This window comes from Euphorbia lathyris, chromosome 2 (genome assembly GCF_963576675.1).
Source record: "Euphorbia lathyris chromosome 2, ddEupLath1.1, whole genome shotgun sequence".
Taxonomy (NCBI): Eukaryota; Viridiplantae; Streptophyta; class Magnoliopsida; order Malpighiales; family Euphorbiaceae; genus Euphorbia; species Euphorbia lathyris.
Window position 1 is genome coordinate 49,801,528 of NC_088911.1, and position 14,453 is coordinate 49,815,980.

Sequence of the window (14,453 nt, forward strand, 5' to 3'; positions counted from 1 at the left end):
GGTAGCTTCAGATTCCCTAAAGTTGTGAAGCTTATCTAGGACAAAATTGTTTACTCGATCTGCTTTCGTTGGTTGGGGATATTTTGGAGGCCTAGAGTTGGTTTACTAGCTTCAGTGATGTTCATGAAAGGCGTCAGACAACAAAAATAACAAGAAAAGAAAAGAAGAGAAAAAGTCACATGAGACTCAAGGAGCAATTCTATTTTCTTTCCCACATCGGAAAACGAGAAAAGCAACATAGGACAAGGGTAATATAAAAGGGCAGCGATTATGCAAGCATTCTCATCTTTGCGCTTGGGGCAATGACGCAGCTAGTGAGGTTCTAACCGAGGCGCGTCAATTGCTGGTTGAAAACTATTTCCAAACCCCCTCATTGGCCTGGGTTCTGCCTTGGCCATTGAGAATTTCTGGAAGGGCTCCCTTCGGGGTAAAGCCCTACAATTCTTAGTCCAATATTTCTTTGATAAAGATGTTCTTGTAATCAAGGGTTTCTTTCTCGAAGGTTCAACTATGTAAATAATAATCTCAATTTAAAATTGTTCATAAACTGAATAATGTTTCAATTCTCAAGTTCCTATGCGTGGCACTTGGAAACCGCTACTGGTAAATTCTCCTCAAAAAGTGAATGAAAACGGATGATTCTTGTGAAGGAAGACCGACGCAACAAGGTATAATTCTTAAACTCGAATGGCACCAAAACGAACGAAAAGTAAAACTCCGTCCCCTGATCCAGACGGGATGTTCTCTGGCATGGTTGTCTTCTTGGTTGAAAAAGAGGTCCAGCCCCGCCGCATACAGGTTTCTCTTTGTTTATTTGCACTGGGAGTTGTCATCGGCTTTTATGACTTAATTTGAGTTTCATTTTTTGTTTTTGGCGATTTTAAAAGATATGGAAGCAGAAGCTGGTACAAATGGGGGCTACTGTTGAGACTCGCTTGTCGAAGAAGGTAACCCATGTTTTTGCGATGAATGTAAATGTGCTTCTCCAGCAATTGGACAGAGAGCTTTTAAAACGATTTAAAGGAGTAAGTTGATTTCAGCTTATATATTTCCTTGAGTTTCATACTTGAACAATTTCATTCAGAGTTGCAATTGAATCGATGCCAATTTGATACATCATTCTCCTCCGCTAAATTTACTTCATAATTGTGCACCTAGGCCATGCTAATTTTATAATGAAGTGATTTGGGGTGAAATGTATTTTCGAGTTGTTTGTTTGTAGACTAGTGATGATCCGCTTCTTGTTGTAGAGTGTCCTCATTTACCAATGGCTAGAGGATAGTCTGAGACAAGGAGAAAAGGCATCAGAGAATCCGTACTTGTTAGATGTTAATTTGGAGGGAGGAAGCAATCAAGATAAGTCTTTTGTCAAGGAATCAGTTGATAGGAAAGCTTCTAGCGCTGATGAGCAATCGCCTCAGAAAAAGTTCAGGTCTTCTTTCGACAATGTCAAAGTTTTTCAAGCAGATGGCGTGGTGGATGCAGAAAAGGGAGCTGAAAACGAAAAATATGATAGTCCTAGAAGTTGTGACAGCTTACTTCTGACTTCAAGCCCTGCAAGTCTTAGTCCAAAGACTCCCAGTACTCCAAGCAAGGATGTAAGCTTTACTTTCCATTGAGTTTCCATACTGTGTCCAACTCAATACGTTTTTTCAGTTTTTCTTCTGTGTTATACGCCCCTCCATACATGTCACTTCATATTTAGATTTATCAAAAACTGGAAAACTTAGTTGTCATAGTAAATCAACAGTTTATTAAATTAGCTTCATATGTTATAATGGAAAATATGCTAGAGGACCTTTTCCCCATAGAAGAGGATTAGGTTATTTACTCATCAGGTCCGTTTGCTGCAGTCATCCTTGGCATATTGTCCCCCTGATCTAAACAGGAACATCACTGAAATATTTGGAAAGCTAATCAACATATACAGGGGTAAGAATGTTTACTGACTCTATTTCCTTCTGTTGTGCTCTTTTTAGCAATTTGTTCTTTTGGTTAGTGATGCTTCCTTTTCATTGGCCTGATGTGATATTTTTACTTGTCAAAGCATTGGGTGATGATAGAAGGTCATTTAGCTATTACAAAGCTATTCCAGTTATTGAGAAGGTTCCTTTCAAAATTGAAAGTGCAGAACAGGTCAAAGATCTGCCAGGGATTGGGAAGTCACTTCAAGATCATGTGCGTTACTTTACATCTTTATGATTGAGTGGATACATTGATCAACTATTTGGTTATTTGATTGCTTCAAATTAGCTCTCTGGTTTATTGCTTTACTCTCCCAATTTGCATATCAATTATAATTGAGTGACTCGGTCTTTCTCCCTGCTCGAAGGTATTTGTTTTAAGGTCAGTATTTTCTGAGTCATGATTCCCATGAAGAAATGCTCTCATTTAATTTTGCTCTTGAGATCTGCAAAATTCACCCATGCCTTGTGCTTTACTTGTGAAAGAGCATCAATCTCATCTCACTGCAATAATGAGTCTATTAACTTTGAAATATCATCCAAATCATTCTCTTGTAGCTCAGCCTCTTCATCATAAATGATCCGCTTGCCCTGAAATGAGCTGGCCCAATAGGGAAATCCCAATTCATTGGGCCTTTAAATACATATTCTAGAAATTATTTGATTGAATACATCGTCCTCTATCATATGCTATCCAAATTTTGTACCTCCATTAGAAAAAACAAACACAATGAATTTTCCTATGAACAGACATTTTACTCTTTTGATCTCCCTTTGAAAATTACAGCTGGCATTAGAATGTGCTTGCAGATACAGGAGATAGTAACTACTGGTAAACTGTCGAAGTTGGAGCATTTTGAAGCAGATGAGAAGGTACTGTGAAAGTTTTCTATTAGTTAATCCCATATCCTATAGATTTCATTTGTGTCTACTCATGTGCAATTAGGTTCTGCATTTCACATATAAATTCTTTTGAATTTTTTGAGAATTTACAGCTGCAGATAAATAAACATATGCAGAATTGCACATACTAGACCTATATTATTACCATAACTATAGCATCTCTTTTCTGTTTTTTCTGAAACACATCGTCTTGCATAAGTATGCATGCGTAGAAATATATGTTGAAATTTGACTTATGACTTGTTGGCCAATACATCTTTTTTTTTTTTTTTTTTTTTTTTTTTGCTAACTGAATGAAGATCTCTCTCTTATTATTGGCGATAATTTCTCCAAATAATATGTTACAATATTTCTCCTCCCACATTTTTGGTGATATCTAATTGAGAAGATGAAGTCACACTCAGACTGTTAGATGTGGCTGTAATAACATTTGGAGTTCTTGTGCAGGTACGGACAATTAGTCTTTTTGGGGAAGTCTGGGGTATAGGTCCAGCCACTGCCCTGAAATTGTATGACAAAGGACACCGTACACTAGATGATCTTAAGAGTGAGGAGTCTCTAACACAATCACAGAAACTGGGATTGAAATATTTTGATGATATCAAGACGAGGATTCCTCGCAATGAGGTGCGATTATTTTCTTACTCTGCCTTTTTTTAGGAATCAACAGTTTATCCCTTACTCATTTTGGGCCCCAGAAATTTTGACAACTAGTTCTTATGTGCAGGTTCAGGAAATGGAACAACTTCTGCAGAGAGCTGGGGAAGAATTATTGCCTGGGGTGAGAATATTTAACCTGTGTACTGGACTATTTTATTAATGAAATTCAGAAAACTTGGAGTTAGTCAAGTGACTTAGGGCCTAGTGCTAGAGGAAACACTAGACAGGTTTGAGATCAGGAGTTGTCCAGTAACCATATTGTATTGCAACTTTCAAGATTTCTTAAGGACTGGAAGACGGGCTGTTTTGGACTTATTTGTTGCTCAAAGAGCTCAGGATGCACATCATATGCAGAAGCTATACCAAACAAAACTACTTTTATTAGGGTTGAGGATTTTTTACTGCTCAAGTTTGTTGATTTTTGTTAACATGTGAGTTCCAGAAGTGGATGCTTGGGTGTGAGACTGAGAGACTGGGAGGTTCTTTTTTCTGAATAAGCACACTGGCCATCTTCTAGCATCTCAATCTGTGGGATTGCTGAATGTATAGTATTAGAACTCTCAGGAATCAGATGCCTGGAAATGCATCATGTAAAGAAACTATATTCAAGCAGATAGTTTCACATATTGGTTTAGCATTTTGTTCCATACTTGTCTTTGAATGGTATTAGTACCTAATTTATTGTGACATGTGACATGTACTTTTAACTGATAACATTTCAGGAAGCTCTAGTTTTGTTGTTTGGGTTGCCATTATTAATTAGGTTTGTTGCATATATATGTTGAATGCCATTTAAGTCATCATAAAACCATATTAGTGTTTCTAGAAATCTAAATGCATGCAAAATATATAATTTTCCTTTTACAATGTGAATAATTGCTGATTGCATCAAATACTTTTTGTATTGAAGAACCGAAGTTTTAGATTGACAATGGTGGACTTGATTGGGTACAGATGAATTTAGATTTCTACATGCATGCACCTTTCTGCGAGGAAATTGATCAGAAACACAAGTAAAGAGTTGCTGATTAACATCAAATTCTTTTTATATTGAAGAATCAAAATGTTAGATTGGTAGTGGTGGTCTTGATTCCGTAGATTTGATTTTTTTTTTCATTTACTCACTCTCTTTACTTGTTGATAAGAGACGAACTGATGTTTGTAATGTTTTTAGTAGACTAAAGCTCCATAAGGTTACAACTTTGACTTTCATGTAACTGTTGTTGGCTTCTGCCTTTACATCTTTTAGGTGGTTATCGTATGTGGTGGGTCTTATAGGCGTGGAAAATCATCTTGTGGGGATATGGATGTGGTAATTACACACCCTGACGGGAAAAGGTAACCCCCTTCACTCTTTCGAGTTATTTTTTTGAATTTTGCACATTCCATGCAGGTTGGGCGCGGTTCGGTTAACCGGTCCATTGGCATATTTTTTGAACCTAACCTAATCTATCGGTTTTTAAAGCATCGGAACCGAAACCGGTCCATATGTATTGGTTAACCGTAATTTTTGGTTAGGTTTTCCGGTTAACGGTTTCTAACCATTATCTCAACAGTTAACCAAAAACATCGTTTAACCATAATTTTTATCCAAACCTAAATATAACCGTTAATAAAAAAAGAATGGTCAACAATATTTTTTATCCAAAGATTCATATTTAAACAAATTAATTCATACAACCTAATTAAATTCACATTCGAACATAATCTAATTAAGTAAATATCTAAAGCATAATCAATTCTACCACAATTCATATATATAACAAGGAATTAATTTTGTTCATAGTCGAGCCTTGGCGCAACGGTAAACGTTGTTGTCGTGTGACCAAGAGGTCACGGGTTCGAGTCTTAGGAGCGGCCTCTTGCCAAATAAATTGGCAAGGAGGACGCACCGTGCACCGGGCCGCCCTTTTACCACCATGTAAACATAATCCATTACAAGATAAAAGCATGACAATATACAAATCTGTTCATTATAATTTAGTATAAATTACTTAGCAAGTCATTTCAATTTTATATTAAGTAATTCATGCTAAAGTCATTTCTCTTTTACTTCTTTATTCTAAATTCATGCTCAAGTCTAACCATCCCCCACATTAATTTACCTATTGGATTTATTTTTATTAATTTCAGGTACTCCTTTTGACTTTTCTAATCTAATCCAAATTAAAATACTCCAAGTCTAACCATTTCGGATAGATAAGAACAAATTGCAGTAATCATATATTATTTGATATGATATTAAAGTTTTTATGTAGTAATAATAATAATAATATCAACGGCTCGGTTAACTGAAAACCGTCGGTTTTGTATATTCGAAACCGAAACCATAAAACGTAAACCGAAAATATCAACTTACATAAACCTAAACCTTAACCATTGGTTCGGTTCACCGCTTTTTCCGGTTCGGGTAATGGTTTCACCGGATTATTTTTTCCGCCCCTCCCTATTCTTCATTCTCAATATATCAGAAATTTATATAATAGTTGGTAGAATTTTAAGTACCTTAATGTATCCTGTGGTCATCATTCAAGGCTAATATACTTTTCTTTCATTCCCGATGAGTTGAGTCGTTTACTAATTTAGGCTCGCTAAAGAAGACTTTCTCAGGTACCTTGGCATTTCCTCAATTGAATATAATGTTGAATCCTGTTTAAGCACATTAAGTATTAATTAAGGAGAGTGATGCGGTTCTGTGTATATGGTTTTTTGTTCTCAACTGATAATTAATAAGCTTCGATATGGTTTTGATTTTTCTAAACTTTACTTGGTACTTCCAGTCATAAAGGCTTTCTTTCAAGATATGTGAAGCGTTTGAAGGATATGAAGTTCTTAAGAGAGGATCTGGTTTTTAGTGTTCACAGTGAGCAGGTATACGGTCTGGATGTGGATTTTCATTAATCACTTACTGAATTTTAAAAAAATGATAGCAATCCGTAGCATATTGACTGATAAATAATGCAGGGAGAAGTACCTGTGCAGGTATATAGTCTGGATGTGTGGATTTTCATTAATCACTTCTTGAATTTTAAAAAAATGATAGTGCTGCCAATTATATTTTTCTGCTTTTAGTTTTTTGTTGGATGCATATTGAACAGGATCAGTTTACGGAGAAGTGCTTATGCTTATTTTTCCTTGTGTAGCAAAATGAATAGGGCCATATCTTTGTAGTTTAATACAACACTACTTGTGAATCTTTGAATGCATGACACTTGTTTGTTCAGTTTTGCTTGGTGTGAGATGACAATATGTATACTGTTGAAGGTCAATAAAAGTTAAAATTAGCTATTTGTTGGACTTTTAAAGCTTGCTATACGGAAGAATCACCTGGTTCCTAATTAAGATCATGATAGAGATTTTACAAAACAAGTCATTGTGCAAATTGTTTGGTTGATCTTTGTATGGCTTGGGTGTGTCCATTGGCTTTGCTGTTATAGAGGCAGACCAACTTGTATACTAATGACATTCGATTAAGGCTCTTCAATATGATGCACATGCAATTCTCTGAGTTTTTGAATTATGGAAGTATCAACTTTGACTTGAGGCTTCAAATCTTACTTAGAAGCACTTACCAAATTTTGAATTACAAAGTATGAGATTAGTTTGCAGCAGTTCTATAACTCTTCCACATTAGGTGACATCATAAAATATGCTTCCTTTTGAAGCTGAGAAGTGAATGCACATATCATGTTTCCGTTCTTTTTAGCATCCTAATAACTTGTCCGGAAGAATTTGTTTCTTCATGGCGCCTTACCTTTTTGAGCTTCAGCTCTTTTCTCTTGCTAATTTCACATGTTACATGCTGCACTAGATTCTTTACCACATGTTGAATATTTGCCACTTTTTAATGCGGACAGGGCACGAATTCAGGTGTTGACACATATTTTGGTCTTTGCACATACCCTGGACAAGAACTGCGACGCCGCATAGATTTCAAGGTAAACTTGGTAGTTGCTTTTTATCATACTTCAAATTTTGGCTGGTTGTGCAAATAATTTATTTATGTTTGGTATTTGTGTAAATTCAATTTGTCAGGTTTATCCGAGAGACATACATGCATTTGGTTTAATAGCGTGGACTGGGAATGATGTGTTGAACAGGAGGTAAGTTACCTTGAAGGAGTCAGTATTAATAAGGATAATTCTGTAAAGATATGAGATGTCTGAACTTTTGTTTGGGAGATATGAATTTGTTGGGAATTTGGATGGCAGGTTGAGATTATTAGCAGAATCTAAAGGATTCCGTCTTGATGACACCGGGCTATTTCCAGCCACCCGGGCTTCAAGTGGAAAACAGGTAATTAGTAGGCTTTCACCATCTTTGATAACTATTTTAAGATTGTAATAGAGCTAACTGTTAGTTCTGGGACAGGCAAGAGCCAGTGTAAGCCTAAAATTCGACACGGAGAAGGAGGTGTTTGATTTCCTGGGATTTCCTTGGCTTGAACCTCATGAAAGGAACCTCTAAAAAGAACAGTTAGTTCGTTTAAGTTTGCTTCTGCTTGTATAAAACAACTCTACCTTGGATTGCTATTGACTCGAGAAAGTGCATTCGTTTTGGACGGTTAAGGAGTTCATTTTGTCTGCTTTTGGCCAGATTATGCACCCTTTGTAGCATCCAGCCTTGTGAATGTATGTAAATATAGGAAATTGAGCAAGAAGATTATACTTTTGAAACATTAAATCTTGTGTGTGATAATGGCTGAACTGATAGGAATCAGGCCTTGCCCATTTGTGAAAAACAAGAGCTGTTTCTATTGTTAAGTTAATTTCCTGTATTTTCCATTCTTACATTATACACATTTTTTTTTAATGTTTTTGAAATGAAAAATATGAAACCTAACAATTAATTTAATTTAAAATAATGGTAATATATAACCCTAGTCTCTTCTGGGTGAGAGGGATTGTCTCTCCTATGTGAGAGTGTTCTGTGAAGATGAGAACGACTTGTGGGATCTGGAAGGTATTATGCCGAGTATTGAAACAAGAAATAATGGGTTATCTTTTGGTATTGTTTCTGACGGATAAGCCAATTAATTTTCTAGCTATGAAAAGCAGATTTTATATCAATTTCGCGTCTTCCATCAGCGTACATTGGTATGTCCCATTTACCACTCCATCCTAAGCTTTACTTTATATTAATATCTGATAGTCATGATAAAGTTAAAAAATATGCTTGTATGATTGAGTGAAAACTTTGGGAAGCTCCTTGTTATGATTGGGTGAAAACTTTGGGAAGCTCCTGAGGATGTTAATCTAAATCTATCTACCTTTGGGGTCCATGTCCGAGATCATTGAGAAGCAAATAGACAAGCAAATAGACAACTTCATTGGCTTGTTTATTGAATATCACATTAACAATAATGTGGGAATAAAGAAGCAATTCATGCGGATTCGTGTTCTAATTGACACTCGTAAGTCTTTAAAAAGAGGCATGAAGGTTAAGAGATCAGTCATCCGAGTGTGTTTATAGTTTTCAATTATGAACGTTTGTTTAATTTTTATTATATATAATTCAATTTATATAACAATTTGTTGATTAACAAATAAAAAATATAAAAATACAAATCTGATTAATTGCCGACTATTGCCCGATTAATTTTCGAGGCTCCATCCATCCGATTAGCGCCTAACGTCTTTTACTACCTTGGTTTGGATAAAAAGGAATCTACTAAATTTTTAAATATGAAGCTTGAATCAGATTCTGAGATGGGTGTGGATAAGGAGGAGGGTCTTTTAGAACTTCAAAACAATAGAAAACAATGTCGTGGGTGTAAATGAGGATGCGTTGTTGCAAACTCTTCTTAAATACATTGTTTTAAATTCTTTTGCACCAATAAACAATACATTGCATACTTATTTTTTTTTTTTTTCGGAGAAAGTCTTTTCTTGTGATACTATTTCATGTCTGAAACTTAGATTGGCTGAGCATCATGATGAGTTGCTTATTTGGAACTAGTAATCTTTGGGCAGTTTGGGTTTGGGTTTGGGTGAGCTACTGAAGACCTTGGTAGATAAAAGCCAGTTTAAAAGTTTGGAAAAACTACAATTTGTAACTTTAGGAGAAAATAGCTTTCACAATTTATTAAGAAAGTTCATGTTGATTTTTTTTTGGACAATTTTCAATGTAACATAATATATATTTCACTTTTTATTTCTTGACTTTTAAAACTTTTATCATGTATTTAATTTTCAAAACATAATATATATTTCACTTTTTTTTTTTTGACTTTTTAGAACCTTTATCATGTATTTACCAAACACACACTTATTTTTTTTCACTAATATTTTCTTCCACAACAAGTTCCATTGGCCACAATAATAACAAACTGGCCCAAAGTGCTTTTTGATGATACTTGTAGAAAAATTTTCGTTTGAGGTTTTTTTTTTTGTTGATGCTCAAGGAAGGAGCGGTGGATTGGTTGTTCTTTGGAAGAACCGAGATGGAGTGCAAGTTAATAGTTTCTTCGGAACACTATATGGATATGAAGATTAAAGATAGTATTAAAAGGTGATTGGCGTCTTGTTCACTTCTATGGATATGCATACAGAGGGCGGCATCACGAATCTTACAACTTTTTACTTCCATCACCAAGTCTTCTAACACACGTTGGGCTATAAGAGGGGACTTTAGTTGCATTCTTGAGCAAAATGGAGCGGGGAGAGGTGGACTAAATTATCCACTATGTTAGGGAGAAAATGGATTGAGGATTTGGCTCGGCCGATTGGTATCATAGGTTAATGGATTATCAGCTGACAAACCTCATTACATCTTATTCAGACCATTCACCTGTCCTATTGGAATTTATTTTTCATGCTTCTACTAAGTCTGCTTACAAATTCCATTGTGAGCAACCTTGTTCATGGAGAAGGGGTTCGAGAACCTGGTTTTTAAATAGTTGGTTGAGTGGGGATATGCTTTCAGTGGTGTCAAAATTGGCAGCATGTAGCTCTTCGATGGAACAATGGAGCCATAGTTGCAAATCACTATTCACTTTCCAAGTGCAAACAAATTTCATCTCGCCTTAATGAATTAGATGATCCAGTTTCCATTAAGCGTTTCTTTGCAACTAAAAGTCTTATGAACCAGTTGCTTGAGCAAGAAGATTTGTATTGGCGGCGGAAGGCCAATAACTTTTGGCTAAAAGAAAGTGACACTAATTCAAAAAAAAAAAAAAAAAAAAAGATCCACGCTTGTGTGAATGCCAACAGAAGGAAAAACATGCATTAAATACCAATTTCTTTATTTGCATTTATTACAATCAAAAGGTGATCAACTATTAACAATAAGCTAAGTTTTGCCTAACAAATTTATAAAAACAGTTAAACAAAAATGTGAAAACGTAATCTATTTAAGACATTTGTAGTATTGCCAGAAGATTATGCAAATAGACTATCGGTCTGTCGCCTCCAGAATAAGAGATTCATCACATGAGGGAAAACAATCTATTGATCTTTCAAAGAAATCTATGCTAGCACACATCCTTCAATACTATGTAATTCAGCCACTTGAGGAGAAGAGGGGGATAAAAATAACTTAATCGAATACTGTGAATACAATTTTGAATTGCATGAACTAGAATTATTTAACATCTACACTCAGGGAGAAGAGAAAATTGCTCATGTTTATTTTGAAATTAAAAAGGTATGATTTCTCTGCAAATTTCTGTTTCAAATGTGTAAGGAGAAGAAATGAGAACGTGTAGATAAGTTTAAATTAATGAAAGATTATGTGGAGAAAAATCGGGGTTGGTTACAACCCATTTAAAACGTTTTTGAAAAAGATAATTATCTACAGTTTAAAAATTACTTAATTACAACAAATTAATAAAAATAATTATTTAGTTAAATAAAAAATTCTCAAAAAATAGTAGTATCCACACCACACCAACTTTATCCGGTTCGGTTTGAATAGACGATGACGATATATACGATGGTCAAATGTCAAATAAGTATCATGCATGTCTTCTCGCTTCCACAAAAGTAGTTATTCTTTGTGGCAAATCCCAAAAGTATGAGATACCACCTTAGGACATCTACAATGGAGTATAATGCAAAACTCATTATACCCTATTCCATCATATTCTCTATTGGAGAGAGTATGGTGGATATCATATCCATCAACCGGTTGATAGTATCCACCGGTTGATGGAGTTGCTTTTGCTGCCATCTGTTGTTGATGGCAGCAAAAGCATTTAATATTTTTTATTATTTTTTTTAAAGATCAGATTATAGGAAAAGTTCTTTTAAGTTCCTTAAATTATTTACTTTTCTATATAAATACCCAATTCGTTTTTACAAAAAAAAAAATAACATTTATTGTTTTTAAATCCAATTTATTAGTGACAGTTAATTATATAAATGATTTTTTATTAATTATATAATTAATTTTTTTATAAAAAAACATATATATTATTTTGTTGAAAAATTAATTGTATAGTGTATTATTAAAATACGAGGATTAAACAATGAATTAAGTAAAAGTGTAGGAACTACTAAATTATTTATCCTATTAAAAAATTAGTAAAAAGTTTTGATTCAGTGATTGTAGAGTATAACCATTAGAGAATAATAATATAATGAAATATGGTTTAATGGATTGATGATGTGACATATCTATTGATGTCTATTGAGTGGTTGTATAGTATAACCATTGAAAATGTTTTCGTGAACCTTTCTTACACGTGATAAATTTACTATGTGAGATTCTTAACACTTATTGATTTAAGGTCAAAATCAAATCAAAATCAACCCTATGATCGTAAATCCGTACAAGACTTATCCAAATTTTATTAAATTTTGAATTTGAGTTAAGCCCAAAATAAGGCTAAGCCCAACAAATGCTGCACTCTAAATCTAAACTACTCAATTTGACAAAAAAGATAATAGGTGGTAACTTTTCATTTTTGTTTTTCTGTTTCACCAGTCAAATATTAAAATCCTAAAACCCAGAAAAACCTCTCGAGAAAGATAAGGAAGTAGAGAGATATCAGATATGGGTTCATGTTCATGTTCATGGAGCAAAGCTATTACTGCTCTTACATTTGAGTCGCCCCCTTTTTCATCTTCTTCAACCTCTCCTTCTCTTCATTTATTTCTTAGCACTTCTCCTTCTGCTATACCTCCAGCTGCTGCTTGTTCATCTGGCATCAAATTAACTCAGTCTTACTTGTATCCTTCAATCAGCAAGAAGAAGGCATCAATTTACATTTGCAGAGCAGCAGAATACAAGTTTCCTGACCCAATTCCAGAATTTGCTGATGCGGCAAGTCTTGTCTTTCTTTACCTTTTCAGTCTCTCTCTTCACTTTTGGTAATAATTTTGGTTTTCCTTTGTTTAGGAGACGGAGAAATTCAAGACCCATCTCCATACCAAGCTCTTAAAGAAAGAGGTTTGTGGAGATTCAATTGAAGAGGTCGTTGGAATCTGTACTCAGGTTCTTACTCTCCCTTTTTTTTTAAGTTTTAATGATATTCATATCTTGTCCAAGCAAGCAGTGCTCTTTTTTGCTCATGGATTTCATTTGCCATTTTTTAGGTTTTCTTATAATCAGTCAGCTTCATTGAGCTTCTATCTTGATGTTTATTATTATTATTATTTTTGAAGCAATATTGTTTATTTATTAAGGTTGGTAAAATTTGGGATCTTGTTGATGAAACTTATTCACACAGTTTCAATGCCACTAATGTGAGATATAGTCAGTCATACACTCCTGGTAGTGCTCACGGTTATAATTGAGTTCTACCAAATGAATGACTGTGTAGACTCTAAAATATGTAAAATAACCATAAAAGTGGTTTGTTATGCCTGGTCAACTGATTTCTCTATTTATTTTCTCACAACAGCAAATGTAATGAAAATTAAGAAACAAATTGATGCCAAACAAACCTAATTTCATGTCATCCAAATCTCGAAACTGCCTCGTAGTCCTGTTATATGATTAAGGATGTGTATACTAATTACAAAAAGGTGTGAGCGAATATTTCAAAACCATGAACAAGCTACTTGTATTTAGTAAGAATATTCGTGTGATCCAGGCCGCCCTTTTTTTATGAGTGCTACTAGTACTAGTGGAAGCTTGCTTCAGATCAATGAGTAAATTAGTCGAACTCAAGTTCAAGTGTTGAACTGCACTTTGTAGTTAATAGGCACAATGTGGCATTTTAGGATTTGTTTTTTTTTTTTTTTGCTGGATGCAATTGATGTGAAAAAGATAGAGGTATTTGCAGTCCCATATGATGATGTTTGTGTGCAGATATTGAGCACCTTCCTGCACTCGGAGTATGGTGGTCCTGGAACACTCTTAGTTATACCTTTCATTGACATGGCTGATACTATAAATGAGAGAGGTTTGCCTGGAGGGCCACAAGCTGCAAGAGTGGCTGTCAAATGGGCTCAGGATAATGTTGACAAGGACTGGAAGCAATGGACCGGAGGTGACACTACCACCTAGTCGTTGATTCTGTTCTGTCTAATGTCAGTTGAAAAGGCTCAGCCAGCAGTTTTGATTCTATCTATGCAATTCACCCATGAGCATCATCAACTGAACTCAGCAGTTATTAATTTGTTGTAGTGAAGATAAACAATTGAGCTCTGAGCATGATTGTGAAGGCAATGGGTGTGTCTGCAGTGTAACATGAGATTTTGTAATGGCAGCATAGTTAGAATGTAGAAGCAGCTATAAGCTAAATTAAGCTGTTTGATTTTAACAGTGAAATGTTCTGCAAATTATCATCTTCTTTTAGTTGTCTACTTGTGTTCTTGCACTAGGAATATGGTTTATGTTCCTATTAATACATCTTAAATTAGCATTTACACAACTAGCTCGAAAACTGGTGATTTTTCTAGTTTTAAATTAGAATCTTTTGATCTCAAACCATTGGACAAAGAAGAGAAGATGTATGGATTTTACAGAGGCAATCGATTA

General features: G+C 34.8%; 2 protein-coding genes and 1 non-coding gene across 4 annotated transcripts; all 3 read left to right on the forward strand.

The window, feature by feature from the left end:
• Window positions 1-264: 264 nt before the first annotated feature.
• On the forward strand, window positions 265-8,311 carry LOC136218139 (DNA polymerase lambda). 2 transcript variants are annotated; one of them, XM_066004898.1, is made up of 14 exons: window positions 265-777; window positions 888-1,025; window positions 1,251-1,598; window positions 1,854-1,932; window positions 2,048-2,178; window positions 2,775-2,837; window positions 3,315-3,494; window positions 3,595-3,648; window positions 4,777-4,865; window positions 6,308-6,398; window positions 7,385-7,465; window positions 7,563-7,630; window positions 7,739-7,823; window positions 7,899-8,311. In XM_066004898.1, the coding sequence occupies exons 1-14, from the start codon at window positions 688-690 to the stop codon at window positions 7,992-7,994; spliced, it is 1,593 nt and encodes a 530-aa protein (XP_065860970.1). In that variant the 5' UTR covers window positions 265-687; the 3' UTR covers window positions 7,995-8,311. The 2 variants fall into 2 exon arrangements, with proteins under 2 accessions (XP_065860970.1, XP_065860969.1); XM_066004897.1 differs by having other exon boundaries at window positions 271-798.
• On the forward strand, window positions 285-435 carry LOC136221173 (U4 spliceosomal RNA). Its single transcript, XR_010684956.1, has one exon. It is a non-coding gene; the product is annotated as a U4 spliceosomal RNA (small nuclear RNA).
• Window positions 8,312-12,425: 4,114 nt separating the features above from the next.
• Window positions 12,426-14,276, forward strand: LOC136220417 (protein PLASTID REDOX INSENSITIVE 2, chloroplastic). The gene is made up of 3 exons (XM_066008238.1): window positions 12,426-12,791; window positions 12,867-12,962; window positions 13,782-14,276. Exons 1-3 carry the CDS (start codon window positions 12,522-12,524, stop codon window positions 13,977-13,979), a joined length of 564 nt encoding a protein of 187 aa, XP_065864310.1. The 5' UTR covers window positions 12,426-12,521; the 3' UTR covers window positions 13,980-14,276.
• Window positions 14,277-14,453: the final 177 nt, after the last annotated feature.

What these genes read in the sequence shown, in the direction of transcription:
- LOC136218139 (XM_066004897.1), top strand. Translation starts at nt 688, where the DNA reads ATGGCACCAAAACGAACGAAAAGTAAAACTCCGTCCCCTGATCCAGAC. An exon ending in GGAAGTCACTTCAAGATCAT is followed by an intron (nt 2,179 to 2,774) that starts GTGCGTTACTTT and finishes ATGTGCTTGCAG; the next exon opens with ATACAGGAGATAGTAACTAC. An exon ending in ATTTTGAAGCAGATGAGAAG is followed by an intron (nt 2,838 to 3,314) that starts GTACTGTGAAAG and finishes GTTCTTGTGCAG; the next exon opens with GTACGGACAATTAGTCTTTT.
- LOC136220417 (XM_066008238.1), top strand. Translation starts at nt 12,522, where the DNA reads ATGGGTTCATGTTCATGTTCATGGAGCAAAGCTATTACTGCTCTTACA. An exon ending in TTCCAGAATTTGCTGATGCG is followed by an intron (nt 12,792 to 12,866) that starts GCAAGTCTTGTC and finishes TCCTTTGTTTAG; the next exon opens with GAGACGGAGAAATTCAAGAC. An exon ending in TCGTTGGAATCTGTACTCAG is followed by an intron (nt 12,963 to 13,781) that starts GTTCTTACTCTC and finishes GTTTGTGTGCAG; the next exon opens with ATATTGAGCACCTTCCTGCA.